At 38.3% G+C, this 15,377-nt stretch overlaps 1 protein-coding gene across 1 annotated transcript in view; it reads left to right on the top strand.

The window, feature by feature from the left end:
• The window catches only part of LOC128948881 (inositol polyphosphate 4-phosphatase type II-like), a 128,684-nt gene extending 113,561 nt beyond the window's left edge, over positions 1–15,123 (top strand). Inside the window, exon 21 of the mRNA XM_054293642.1 lies at positions 14,898–15,123. Within this exon, the coding sequence (XP_054149617.1) occupies positions 14,898–15,030 (133 nt within the window). The 3' untranslated portion in view covers positions 15,031–15,123. The remainder of the gene's footprint in view (positions 1–14,897) is intronic.
• The last annotated feature ends 254 nt before the right edge of the window (positions 15,124–15,377 follow it).

Below are 15,377 nucleotides of genomic sequence, written 5' to 3'. Positions count from 1 at the left end.
TGGCTTTCCTGCTGTGTGGTAGCCTCAGGGAGAAGGCTGCTCCCTATGTCACCTTTCTCTGTAAAAATTTGCTATCACAGTGATATTATCAGCAAATTTGTAGATAACCACATTAAAGTTAGTTTGACGTTCATTTGCCGTGTGAAGACGCTTTTTGAATTTATTTTTCAAGTAATTTGGCACATATCAGACGACTATGATGCTGTTTATTTTCTCTCCTGTGCCATGCAAGGAGCCCAAGATGTGCTGCCAGATTTATTATCTTCATGTGATGATCTTTGTTTGTAAATGAAAATTTTGGTGGGATAGAAGCTCTAGGAAAATGTAGGCATTTCATACAATGTGATCAAGCTCTTGTTCTTGGTTTTCAGAGAAACTTGAGTGCAGTAACATTTTTCAAATCAGACACATTTTCTTACTTTTACACCAAGGGTATTCACTGGCAAGACAATGCTGGGTACAGTAGTGTAGAAAAGTATTTGTAGGCTTAGCAGACTATTTAAAAATCTTTTTGTGACAGATGTATCTCAAATTTTATATTTTCTATCCTAAAGGCAATCGTTCTTCCTGCTGTCACAAAGCATCTTCTTTGGTGCAGCACAATAGGGATTAAAAAAACCTCATTTCAGTCTTAACTTAATTCCAATCTGAAAAACTTGCAATGAGGTGGTAATGAACTTGAACTTAGTACAGATTACCTCCTGCATGCTTACACAGATGTTCAAACACAAGACAGATATTTTTGAGACATAGTTCTCTTCTGAGAGTGTTTCTCTCTTGAGCAGATTAAACCCTGACATTTTCTGCTTTGCTTGTTGTTGCAGCGAATACGGTAACACCGTTTGGAGTTCACCTCCTAGGTTTGAATTAGGTCTACATAAATTCATACCCAGAAGAAGTATGGCTCATGATTATCAGGATGAGATCCTTGTAGCAAATAATAGGTTGTTGAGATGAAGAGGCTGATCCTCTGATCAGACCAATCAAAGCCATTTGGAAAGCAAAACTCTATGCTAATGTGTAACCCGATGGAATAATGTGTCCACACTGGGCTAGGAAAAGTCTAAAAGCCTTTCTTCAGACAGGACCTACACCTGGTACTACTGTGGGCTGCTTTATGCAAATACTACAGCTTCGTTATTATTGCACCACAAAATGCATTAGGCATCCAATTTCCTTTGTAAATGAAGCAATACATTACTTCAATAGCTACTTTTGAAGCTTTCTGCAACTTAAACCACAGATGTTAAAACTATTGGAATTAAATGAACCCCCTCTGAATTGTAATCCTTGAATAAACTAGAAGGGGTTTTTTAATGATAAGTTTTATTAAATTAAAAATATACTACAATGGAGTGGAAAAAGTCAAATGATCTTATATGGCAAAAATAAAAACTTGAAGCTCGCTATCCATACTCCATTGGGTATGGAATGCCAAAAGAGAAATAATACATTTCATCTTGTTGCAAAGCCTAATGTTCTGTACCACATCATAATGTAGCCCAAACCTGACAATTCCTGGCTCATAAATCTCTTGGTTTTTCTTTTATTTACACTACAGACAAAAATCAAGTCTGTCCTTCAAAAGTACTCTGTCGTCAAGTGAGCTTGAAAGTTTATGTTGTTATCCATCATGTTTGACTATGTTTATGGTGCTGGAGATAAAATCTAGGCTTGTGAGCTTCATATTTTAGGGGATACAGTGGCAGTGCAAGTATGGACTTGAGATTATGAAGCTCTTTGAAGATGAGAGGGAAAAAACATTTGGGCGATTGGCATTGGAGAAGTTATTTCCAAAGACCACTGAATTCAGTGCAACACTTATAATCAAGCTATTTCTATCATAAAACTTTAGATAGCTATTGTATCCCAGCTAAGGACTCAGGTTCCCAATACTGTCCTGGGGAGGATGGTTAGTAGCCTGATTTAGGGGCCCTGAATCATCCTGGGGATGCTCTGTAGAACTAGAGGAAGCCTGGGCTGTTAAATTTGGCACCCAAAGACTTGCCACTCATGGTTAGGGAATGTTGCCTTTTAAAGGAGTTGGATCAGGTCTCAGAAGTGTATTCTGTAGTTGTCATGGTAAATACCTGAAGGTGAAATAAAGGTATGAGGGCAAAACTTAGCTTGAGGAAAATTTTGCTGACATCAGAACCTGATGGGCTTTTAAACATATGCTTGTCACTAGACACTAATTTATTTATTATCATGAGGTCAAGGAAGCCAGGAGTTATTAGAAAGAAGAAATGGGTAAGAAACGAAATGTGTACTGTTAAGTTACTCTTTAAACTTTAGCTGCTACAAGATAGAGGCTGCTTGTTTGCTCAATTCATATGATAACTACTGCATGCTTTGCAATAAGGGTAGAAGTCCACTTTGGTTACTTTCCTTGTTTACATAGAGAGCAGTAGCCATCAAGTGATGTAGTTATAGTGCCCTTATGCTAAATTCTTGTTTATTTTCATAGAAAAACTTTATTTGATAACTCTTCCAGACAAAGTTACTTTAGCTTGCATAACTTCAGCAACATTACAAATTCTGCAGATATTTAGCCATTTTGAGTAGATACATGTGCAGAAGTTATACTTCTATACTGAAGAACACTTTTTCAGTATTTCGTTAGATGTTGCTCTAGTTTTTCTACCATTGTGATTTGATGTGTTTATTTTTGAAAAAGAACTTATAATCAGTGTTCCTTAATAAAAATATGCAGCTAATAATTTGAATGAATGGGAGGGTGAGGAAGCTTTCTAAATAAAGTATGTCCTGTTTATGGAAGCAAGTGTTTGGTAGAGAGCTCTTTCCTTGCCCTCAGGTTGTCTGTTGCTTCTTCGGTTGTTGAATTCCTCTGCACTCGAGAGAACATTATTGGTCAAATCTAAACCCATTACTTTTCCATTGAAATTTCCATTATCTGTGAGCAATTCCATCTTGGGGAGGATTATAATATTTCTCATATTCTGTAGTGTTCTGCATGTGCTTCATTACTGTGCACCATACATGGGAAAATGTCATTTATTATTTCATACATCAAAATACTCTGTCTGCATTGATGAGCCTTCTTGTCTGACAAGTGCAGCTGCTGGCCTGCACTCACATATCTTTAGCTTTATTTGAATCTCATATCTGCCATCATTAGCTATTCATGCAAGCAGGAAAAGCAAAGGAAATAGTTCAAGGAATTCAGAGTGCTTGCTTTAACCAACTCCAGTGTTCTAAGAGAGTAGCAAGGATATTATGAACAACAAAGAGAGCACAAGCCCTGTCCCATGTGTACATTAATGAGATAACAAGAGATGCCTGTAGCTCTGCAAAGATAATTTTTTTTAAATTGCTTTTGCTGTTTAATTGCAGCTTTTGTGTTTTATAGATTTTATTTAAGCTATCAGTAGCTGTACATTAATAGTGCATTTAACACAGAATTGAATACTAATAAAAAGGGACAAGTGGACTAATTTCCATGTGTAAACCAGGCTCTGACAAGATGATGTTAACTGACCATAAGTTTTTAATAAAGGGTAATTGAGAATAAAGCTATAAGAATTGTTGAGATCTTTAAAAAATAACCAAACCGAAATTGTTTAGTTACCAGAAGCCTGTAAGTGCTGTCCAACAGACATAGAAGCTCAGGATTATCTAAAAACCAGGGACAGAATCAGCCTGCTCAGATGTTTTTGGAGGGTGGCTGCCCTTTTTCGTAGTCCCCTGGCCACGAGCAAGTGCTAGAGAGGACTGTGAGTGCTGACATCCCTCACTCACCTGGAAAGGCAGCATTATTCCTAATGAGGTTAATGTGGAGTGAGTTGCAATATAATTGAAGGACATTAGCATTTATTAGAAATTGAAAAGAAAGCGGAATTCCTTAAGGCCTGACATTACAGGCATTTGGAGAGGATGAAATGTTTCTCATTAACAACCTGTGTGCTTTTTGGCTGCACTGTAGGTTTTTCTGTATGAACACCTGGCCTCTGGCTCATATTTATTTGATCCAAACACCTGAAGCATATGAATAAGTGTTATTGGTTTTCCTAGTGACTGAAGAAGGCATGGCCAGAAACATAAGCATACCAGAATATATGAATGTAATACAAATGTAATAAGAATGTAATCTTATATACGTATAAGAATATAGTTGAGAACTGTATTCTTATAAAGAGAGTGTAAAATCAGAGGCACTGGCATTGCCTCCAGCACAACCTCAATCTGTGTAGTCTAATATTTTGTAGTTATTTCAAAATACAGAGTTTTTCTGGAAAATTGGAGCAGTGTTTAGCTAAAGTCGGAGCACCGTGAGATGATGAAACTCTGAAATGTACCTTGAGCTGTTTTCCTTCCAGTGCACATAATAAGCAGTGCATATAATAGAGTAGGAAAATGCACTGCAGACAAAGGTCACTCTCCACCATCCCAGTGAGACATTTGTACCCACTTGCTACCTTCTGTGTCCCATCCTGGGGAAGGAAGGAAGGAAGGAATACTCCAACATTGCTATTGGCATGCTGCTTCTTCAGAAGAAAATAATAATGGATGAATGTTTCCCACAAAATCTTGGATGGTTCTTTTTTTTTTTTTTTAATGTTTTGGATTTCTCACAGGAAAACACCCTCTTTTCCCCGTGATTGCAATTGCCACCAAATGTGGAAAGCCCCATTGCTGTTCTGCTTGGCAGTTGCATATGTGGCTTGCTAAACATGTGCTTGGGAACATTCATACTTAAAATATCTCAAACCCAGAGACTCCAAAGTTTCAGGAATTGGCAGGTTCTGTAGAAGGTCCCAAGGCATTGTAGTTTAAACTCTGGTGATAATGTTTCAGCACCACTGGTCATGCGCTTGAGGGAACACAGTCTGCAACGCAGGAAAGACTGACTTTATAAGAAACTTCATATGTATCTGATAGTTCAGTCCAGGTCAGGAAATAAATGGCCATTTTTTTCATCTGTCAGAGACTTAGCTCATGGTTAAGTGCTGCTGACAGTGCAGTGAACTCCTCTTGTGCTCAGGGAGTCTTGAGCATAGTTCATAGAGCTTATCCTGAGAACTGCGTCTTTGATCTTTGGCAAACTGACAATTACTGTTACTGCACTGAGCAAAACCACGTCCTTCAGCTCTTCGTAACAGTGAGAAAAATGTAGTGTTATTGCAGAGAGGAAGGTATTTGCACCTGTGTTATAAATTATTTACTCCTTTCTGCCAGCAAAGATTTAGGAATGCAGAAGGTAAATAAATGGCTTATTGAATTTTTAGTCTTTAGTGATCTCAAATCTTCTGAAAGTCTTTTTTTTTTTCTTGATACTGGGGGAAAAATAGTATGGGCTTTCATCTCTTTATTTTCCCTTTCAGTGCAGTGGTATTTTTGCTTAAAAAGTGAATCTGTGCTAATATTGTCTTTGTGAGATACAATGAACTTCTTAACAAATCTGCAGTAGCATTCAAATAAAGATTTCCTTACAAATGCAGCTTAACAACCAAAGAGAAAATGCTTGTATTCAATATTGTTTAAAAGATTTCAGTTTCAGTTCTCCTCCTTGGTACTTGAGTGAAGAACAGACTCCAAAATTTCAGCCATCTTCTAAAAAGATACTGAAACAAAACAAGTAAGATGAAAGAATTACATTCACTCCTAATTTCTCATAGAAAGGTTTATTTCTCTAAGTCTCCACATTGTACCTATTAACAGAAAAGATGACAAATGCATTCAAGGCATTTAAATTAGAATTTTATCCAGCCTTGTCATTTGCCCTGAAGGAAGTACATGGAAAAATTGTGTGTTTCTGATTCAAATGGAGTTTTCCTTGCATTTTCCAAAGTTCTCTAACAATCTACCTGCTGAAGAGAGGAGAAGATGGTTTATTGGTAGTAATGTTGGGACACAATTTTCAGGTTGCTGCAGTGTGCATCCCAGCCTATGCATTTTTTGGATAGGTTGTTTTGGTTAGCTCCCTACCTAACCAAAACAGGGCTGCATTTTTTTTCCTGGTGGCAGCTAAAATCAGATTTAGATGCATTTTTCTTTGTGGCTGGGGAATCTATATGTGCACAAATTCACCTTGTATAAATATACCCCCAGACTGTGTGCTGCTGAAAGAACAGCTGGGATCAGAACAGATAAAATCTCAAACTGGTTTTGTGGTTTTTAAAAAATGTATCAGTGTGTTAGGTGAAAGTTTTTTTAATGAACTGACATTATTTAGCTGAATTATTTAGAGACTAGCAGTTGTCTGCAGTTTATGACTCACACTTTGGTTAATCCCATGAAGAGACTATGTCTCTTGGTGTCATTAATGAAAAGCAGTTGCATTCCTCCTTTCATATATCTCAAAGTGAAAACCCAGCAAGTCACAACATTCAAATTTAGAATTCCTTCTGTTCAGCACCCTCCTCCCTTAAAATACCTAAATTAGGGATGCAACATAGATTAAATGATGTTCTGTTTACACCAGCAGTTCTCTGACCTTAATTCTGTCATCCTACCCATAGATTTGGACATCTCGAAATGAATAACAGATTTTAAGCTTCATCTTTCACACGTGTCTGTTAACTAGTGTAGGAAGCCCTTTCTGCCTCTTAAATCAGCTTTGCTACTTTGTCCTCAGCATGGGGAAAAAGACTAAAAAAATTTTTGCCAAAAGAAAAGGGATGACTCACAAAGATTTATTTTCATGGCCAACAGAAAGTATTTAAACCTGATTAGACATATGAAAGAATTTATCATGGATTTATGTTTCACTGTGCTATGTGAGCTAAATGTGTAACTACATCTTCAGTAAAACTCTCTTGCTGTGACAGAAACAGTCTGGAAACAAGTGTGACTCGCTAACCAATTATGCCAGTGCCCTACCCTTACGGAAGGGAAATGTTGGATCTGTTCAGAGCTCAAGTGAATGTCAAACCCGTGGGGTTTTGCTTGGTTGTTTTCCTGCACAGAGATGCAGACCACATTGGCTTTAGTGTTGGTCGTACATTAGACTGAATTTGACACCTTGTAAGAGAAATTTGTCAGGAAAGATTTCGCAACTTTGACCTGAGAAATTCCCATACACATGTAATCCTAATACTTTATAGAAGAGTGTCTAGGAAGATTATTAGAACCATACTTTTTGATAGACAGAGAAACCTTTGTAAAATTGATGTGTAATACTACAGAGGACTATCAGTAAAAAGCAGAATGAAATAGCAAATCCTTTCCTTGGAGTACAGTAGAGGTGAAAATCATGTTTCAGAAACTGCTCTGCTGTCTCGACAGGTAAAGAAGAATCTCCTCTGCAAACCCATCACTTTCCAGTTCTGAAGCTAATCTCTCACACAGTCACCACAATGACTTTGCAGGACTTGAAGCTTCTGGCCACAGCTGTAAATTGAAAACCTCTGGGGACAGATGCTAGAACATGATCTCAGTCATTTTATACAGTGAAATTATTAAATGTTTGCGGATGCAGTTTTGGCAGATTAAGTGTGCTCTCAAGTGATTCCAGGGCACTTTGGGAGTTGGCATGACCAGGATACTGTGCCCATGGGGCAGCATCTGCTGTCCATTTTGGCAGATTAAGGGACACAGGCACAGAAAGTCAACTTGGCTTTGCTGTTCAGATGCTGAGGGTGAATTTAGCCTGCTAATGGAGGTGTCCTAAATGCACCAGTGACAAAAATTGTGATTCTAACTGGAATTTTTTCTTAATGTTTCTTGTATTTTCACTATAATAAGTTTGTCAATGTTATTTTTTTACCACATAGATACTCTTTAACATTGAGGGAAAACCATTCTTGAAGGCATTCTGTATCAGTCAAAAAGGAAAATATTAATTCTTCTGCAATCAGCAGAGATTTCTAAAGTGCTAAGATGAACACTGGTAGAGATGTATATTACCCAGTAGCATGTTTTATGCATATTAGATATCAAGCTTGAAACTGCCCTTTTCCCGTCTATTCTTTGGAGTTAATTGTATGTTAAAAAGTAAACATAGACAAATATAGGGGTGTTGCTCTGTGTGAACCAGCAATTCGGGAGATGTTTCCATGGCCCAAAGCTGGAGTGAGTTGTGCTGTTTTGTTGCCTGCAGTGCAGGGTGTGTGCCTCTTTCACTTGCTCTGGGAAATCCAAACACAGCTAAGCTGATAAAATAGGTCATAAATTTGCACATTTATAATTATTTTGACTTCAAGGAGAACACATACACAGCAGAGCAAAAGAGCAACTGTGTAAATTGAGTTTTGACTTCAGCATTCCTTCCAAAGGATCCCTGTCCATGTCAGCACATAAGACAACAGGGTTTTCCCGGATGTGGTTGTGTGGCTGTGGGACCAAGTGTCTCCTTGCCTGTTATTAAATATTGCTGCAAGAGGGTTTCTTTATTAATCTCTTGCTCTGTACTGAACTGTTAAGGCCTGTTCATAATAGTGCTGAAAACCTGTACCCTGTCCAGCACTGAGCCTCCAGTAGCTTGCTGTCTCTGACCACCTCCTCAAAATTGAATTTTTAGCTCTGTACAGACTGAAACTCCGTAATGGTTTTGAGCCCAAACCCCACAGTTACTTCACAATAGCTGATTTTCAAGATCTAGGTGTCCTATCATCATGACTGCACCATGAATCTGCTGCATGGTCCAACTCAGTGGTCAAGCCTCATATTGTATGATCTACTTTCCTTTCTATTTCCTAAATATTGCATTAGAAAAGTCGTGTGTTATAACCAAGCAAGGAGAGAAGAAAGGAGTGGGGAAATAGAGGATTTCTATTCTAGCAACAAGAGTAGGGAAAAACTTGCATTACAAAAGGTTAAAACAGGAGGAGGGAGTTTAGTGTGACAATTTGATAAAACAGATTTGATAAACAGTCTGGGGTTTTTGTGTATGTTTAAATAGCAGCTTCCTAAATCACTAACTGAATTTCTCAGTATTCTTGGATCTAAGACTGCTTATCAGTTTCAGCAATTCTCGTTGTTTTGAGCTGAGATTATAGGATCATGTAAGCAGCAAAAATTGATTTCTAGCATCTTCTACTTTATTTAGTGCCATGTGGATTTGAGGGAAAAAATTTAAGTTATTAAATGCGTATCAGAAAAAGAATAATTTTAAAGATCATTGATACAAAAGATGTCTCTGCTGATTCCCCTCCCTTAGCTTCCATTTTGAAACAATGCAGAACCATTTTTTGTTCTTAAAAATTGTTGGAGGTTTATTGCATCAACTTCATATTTCAAAATAAAATTTTGTTTCCCGATGTTCCTTTATATGTTTTATCTGAGTTCTGCTCTGATACTGAAATCCTTCAGGACTAGGCTGATACCTGTTTATTTCCTTCTGCATGATGTTTTATTCTTCTAGATGTGCTAGTGCAGCAGCTTGGTAATGGCTAGGAGATGTTCACAAGGATCCCACATTTTCTCTTTGAAAAAGTTAAGGCTGCCTTCTTGAACTGTAGTGCTGTACATTGATACAGGTGATTATTCTCTGAAGTGTTTCAGTCAATCCCAGTAACATGTATCATGTAGAAATTAGGATGCTTTCGTTCCAAAAACTTCTTAAGAGAAGCTGCTTCTTGAAAGCTGCTTATGAACTTGACTGTCTTGAAATAAAAGGAATAGGTAAGTTATCAAAATTGTGTAAGACTGAGAACTGTTAGCCATCCTTTCTATTTGAAGAAATGTCTCTACTATTACCAGATGGCACTCTAGAGAAGCAACTTACTTTTGCTATTTTCTGTGTCAGCACCGAAGTTTAAGAAGAAAAACACATCAGGACCAGAAAAACCTTGCTTGAATCTGTCTACAAAAAAAAAAAGGGAAATTCCCATAAAGTACAAGTGCAGTAGGACATGAATTCAAACGGTAGTCACCACTAGCACGTGGGACACCTGTTAATAGAAAGCTGCCTGTTTATTCCACCTGAAGAAATCGTGTAGAAGAGTTCAACGTTTCCAGTGTTGCTAATAACTGTAGCTGGAAAAGTTCTAAAAAAGAAGCATACATCCCAAAATGTGAAAATCATCTCCTCCAAAAACGTTGCTCAGGGACATCAGTGTGACTGACAATCGAAAGCCAGAATGTGCCCTCATGTGTGTGCTTGACTCTCTTAAGGACTTGAGAGGCTTTTTCCTCACACCATTTTCATCATCTCTGCTTCACTACTTTGAGGTCCAAATAATTTATCAGCTGAATTTGAAAAGAACAAAAAATACCTGCTGTTTTGCCTTTGCCTCATTTGATAAGCATGTAGCAACTCCTAACAGGAGTTTAGGATGATAAAACATCAAATGAGATAGAAGGCAGGCTGAAATGGTTATATTGTCATTAACTTACAGAACCCTTGGCTGCTACAATGTGTTTGTGCTGTGCCGGAGGTCTCAAATGAACAATTTGAGAGTAAATGAATAAAAATTGTATGATAGGTTAGTGGGGTGTTCATGACTCCAGATGTTGCGAACTTAGGTGGTTTCACTACTTCTGTTTAAATTATTTGTAAAATAGAAACTTGCTGGTTATTTTTCAAGTTTTCTTCCTTCCTTTTGCTGTTTAAGTTCAATTTGTGATGGAGATAACGTCTGAAACTATGGCTGTACCTTCACACCTGAGCATGTAGCACCCTTAGCGCTCTGTTCTGGTTGTGCTGTCAGTCAGAAGCCACATGAATCCAGCTGACAGGGCACTAGTGGGATTTCTGCTGTTTGCAGTGAAACTCCTCCAGGGTGGGGTGAGCCAGGGGAAGCAATGTTATGGTGCTGACAGCTGGGTGTAGGTCTTTGCTTTGTTCAATAGTCACTGCAGAGGACACTTTGGGGTGTGTTGGAAGGCACTGTCACTGCACTGCACTGAGAAATGTTGGCACACGCTATAGCAAGGCATCTGACCCTGATCAAATATTCCTCCTCAATTAAAAGCATGCGTAGCTATTCTGCTCAGCTTGTTCTTAGGAAGCTAATAATGGACTTGGATCCTCTTGCTCTATTTTGGCGACATCTTATTGAATCATGCATTGAATGATGTGACTAATTTGTGGAACAGAGTGCCTGTGCATCAGCTGTTCACGGTTGCTTTCCTGGGGGGAAGATAAACTTTTTATGTTAAAAGACACCGATCATTCTTTTCAGCATATCAAAGAACAAATGTACTGTAGGCTTTTCTGTTGGAAAAAAAAAAAAAAAAGAGAACAAATGGCTTTTATCTGTATTTCCATCATTACTCCCGCATAAATCTCACTGAAGCTAATGTGACTTGTAGCAATGCAGATGAAAGCCAGACACTGTTGAGATGTGGAGTCCAACAGAGCAAGGCACACCACAGAAGCAGGAGGGTTCATCCCTGTAGGAACAACCTGCAAGTGTGTGACTCAGCCTGCTTGGAATGAACCATTGGTGTGCAAAGCCAGGGCTCTCCAGATTGGTGTAAACAATCAATCTGATTAATGCAGTGGCTGTGCACCCTACTGAATGCTCAACTTCACTGCTGCCCAGATGGATTTCTCCAGAAGAAAAAAGTTTGGTGTGTGCATAGGAGCACACGTGATGTCTGTGATGGAAGGGATGCAGGGCAAACAAAAATCACCCGGACTCTGTGACTGGGAAGGAAGAGATGGGACTGGGAGGGTTGAGCTGGACTTCTCATGAGTTGTGGGCATAAGGGGAGTAAGCTGAAACCTGCAGGCTCACCTTGAGGAGTTGGAAGGGAGTAAGGGGACAGGGTCAAAGGGACAAACCTGTGGGATGCTGTGGAGATTAAAAAAAGAAAAGGAAAACCAGCAAGCAGCAGGTTCTTAAAAAAGTATATAGAAATACATAATGGAGGACAACATTAACTGGGAACAATAAAGTTAGTCCTCCCAGCTGATCACAAATAGTAATGTCACTGTGAGCAGAAGAGGAAGGCAGTTCTGTAGGTGGGCCCTAGGACAGAGGCATAGCTGGAGCAGTCTGATAGAGAAACACAGAATTACTTATTTCAGTGCTGACAAGGCCAATAAACCATGCAATCAGCTTAATTTCTTGATAGTTTCTGAGATAATGTCTACAGCAAAGTCTCAGTTCTGCCCAAGTTCCATCCATGGACACTTGAGATCTGTAGAACAAAAGCAGCAAACACCCTGCCACCAGCAATTACTTTGACCTAGATGAAAATAGCAGGGGTTTTATTTTTTTATCTCTTATTTTGCTATTCAAAATAGTATGTATTGATCCCTTTATTGGTGTGACATACAGACTGAAGTTCAAAGCAAAGACTAAGACTAAGAACTTATTATGGAAGGCTTGTTCAAAAGAGAAATTGGGCAAGGAAAGGTTTTGATCAACCCCCCCTTGCCTAGGGTTCCACCTGCAAACGCAGCTCTTGCACCTCTCTTGCTATCCAAGCTTAGGAAATGTAGCACTGCCCTTTAACACACGAGTCAGAAGGCAGGCTTTCTGTAAGGTGATGTGGCTGCTGCTGTTTTCAGAGTATCCTCTTCATCTTACCTGCAGCTGTGGGACAGTAAAGATAATGTCTGCCAGCTTTTTCTCTCTTGAAAGCAAGAGCATACTTGTGACCTGTCCTTCTGAAAGGGCACTGCATTGTCATCTGATATATTTGGATATTCTCAAGTCCACATTAAAAAATGGCAAGTTATCTTTTCATCACAGGATATTCATAGTAAATAGAAAAAAAAAAAAAATCTTGCCAGTCCTTGCTGCCCAAAGGAAGTCTATAAACAGGACTCCTGAGTGTATGCAAGTAAGCTTCAGAGGAATTGAAGAAGTGTGGTTGCAGTGTGAGTAATTGTACTTACAGAGAATCTGTCAAGAATACAAAAGGCAAGCCTGGCAGTGGAAGTGTCCCTGTTGCTCTGGTAGGACAAGGACCACACAATCCAGCGTGATTCAGTAGAACTTCCTTCTAAGTAGATTAGCTCCTCCCTGTGTTGACTGATAAAGATACAAGGTGATTTACTTACAGGAATGCAGGTGCGAGCCTTTGAATAAAAAGAACTGCTATGGACTTTGAGTCACCAGCAGTGATGAATTTTTGAAGTCAGTTTACCATCATTTAATACTATTTTAGAATAGCTGTTAGTGTGTGGCCTTTTCATTTCTGCCAATAAACTTCCTAATAGATACTGAAGCAGGACTGAAAAGCCTGTGAGCACCATGGAGACATCATTTGTTCAGTGTTGCATTATGACGTACTCATGATCTTTTTTTCTTTGCTTCCTTAACTTTTTTTTTCAACCTCCTTATTTCATTTCTGTTCAGTGTGTGTGTTGATTTTAGTGATGGTGTAGTTCATTGTGGAAGTGATTTAATGTTCACTTGTGAATACTACTCCAAGGCACCTAGTAGCATTAGTATGCTAGTAGCCGCCCAGTGATGGTGCTTCCTGTGTCAGCTGTAGAACACAAAAGTTATACTGGAAGTACTTAGATAAATCTATTTCCTCAAAATGGCTCTGTACTTTCATTTTGTCAAAATGCCTGCGTGTTGGCTTTCTTTGCTGCTGAAATGCTGTTCTATCTGTTCCTAACTTCCCTGTTTAACAGCAGACAGACCCAGGGAGCACTGACTGACTCGGATGATCCCGAAACAGGCTGTCTAACTGATAACAAGCCAACTGCTCGACACTTCTATCCTGTCGCCTTGCTGCTTGTCAGCTCACACCTGCTGGTTGTGTGGCTTATTTTAAGTCTTGCTTTGCTATTAGCCAAATATCAATAAACTTTACTTGTGTTCCTTTCTTTTCTACAAACAGCAACGAACTAACTCTAGAAAAAAGAATCATGTTGTAATATTTCTACAGTCTCAGACCCCAAGGATTCATCTTTAAGATTCCCATGTCTGAAATGTACTGTGTTTTCATTCTTTTTTTCTGAACTCCGAGAAGTATACTATGCATTGAGTGAATTGATTTGCTCTTTCTGTTCATGGTAAAGCTTTCCCACTGTAATTAGCGCAAAGAAAGCCCACTTACAATGCTGTCACTGTATAGAAGTTGTGGAATCCTGAATGCTTGAATCCCTCTTTCCAGAGTAATTACTCTGACAAAAAAAAAAAAAAAAAAAAAAAAAAAATTTGCACAACACAAACTAACCCCTATATGGCAGGGCAATGGTTTGTGAGACTTATCTTCCGTTGTGTTTTTTCATTGTAACTAGCTAACGGGATTGTTTTCGTTTAATAAATTATTATTACTTTGCTACAACTAACCCTTTTCTGTAGAGTAAATAGAATATACTAAGTTCTGTTTTGTAATGAAATTAGCCTGTTTGTAATTGTTGCTTTAGTTGCTTTTGCTTTCAGTACACTTTTATATTCTTTTTAACAAAGTCCTGTTTATGTCTTGATGCACCACTTTGGCACTTGTGACTCTTGTACTGTATGTGAACGAACATCCTTCCTTTATAAAGCAGAGAGGTGGATTGGGCTGTTTGAAAAGCCATTCTCTCTTTTTTTCATTGCAAAGCTGAACATACAGCAAATGAAGCAGAGATGAAACTTTCCTTCACGAATCTCTAGGGCCAGACTTAATAAAATTCCTTATTCCTAGAATGTGCATTTTAGGGCAATGTATACTCACACATATATAGCAAATCAATTGAAAAAGAAAGGTATGAAAAGGTTTAAAAGGCAAATATATTTCTGGAATTAGAACAAAATGTATCATTAAAGGTATTAAATTTTTTTACTGAACTTTAAACCTCAAGGGCAGATATATTAGGGGGATGGAAAATCTTATCACCTATTTCTGAGGGCAATAAGTGTACTGGGCCTGGCCTTGGATTTAATTCTGTAAGATGTATCATCACTCATGGAAAACAAAAATGTAGAGTTGAATCCTTGTTATTTTTACTTCAACTGTTGCTGAAACTCTGCAATGAACAAATAAAGCATATTTATTTATTCTATGTTTCATGAAGTTGTACTTTTTCCCCCTTTCACTAGAGAAGGATGCCGCATAGAGAATGTTCTGAAGAATGTCAAATGCAGAAAGTATGCATTCAACATGATACAGCTGATGGCTTTCCCAAAGTACTACAGACCTCCAGAGGGGACATATGGAAAAGCTGACACCTAAGTTTAACAAAAGTGTAATCAGGAGCATGTATCATGCTAATTAGTGAATATAACAACTGCTGTTTATGACATATGAATTGGGAATGTATGACCAGTGGAGGTGTTATTTTTAGCAGGTTTTATCACTTTACACTGAAATGAATCTGATTAGTCATGAAATAAAACCATGAAAAAGCAATGGACTGGATATTCTGAAAATCAAATATACTCAACTTATCTTTGTGAAATTGAAGCTTAGTATGACTCATAAGCCAGCTGGAATTAGTTTCTGGGGTCATTTGATTGAAGATTAAAAAGGGAAATGGCATTTGCTGTAGGAACAGAGATTAGTAATCTGGAAGGTGGCAT

The sequence above is a fragment of the Melozone crissalis genome, unplaced genomic scaffold (assembly GCF_028551555.1).
Source record: "Melozone crissalis strain CALT ecotype California unplaced genomic scaffold, PUWL_Pcris_2 ptg000164l_1, whole genome shotgun sequence".
NCBI classification, from domain to species: Eukaryota; Metazoa; Chordata; class Aves; order Passeriformes; family Passerellidae; genus Melozone; species Melozone crissalis.
This window is presented reverse-complemented; position numbering and strand designations above follow the sequence as displayed.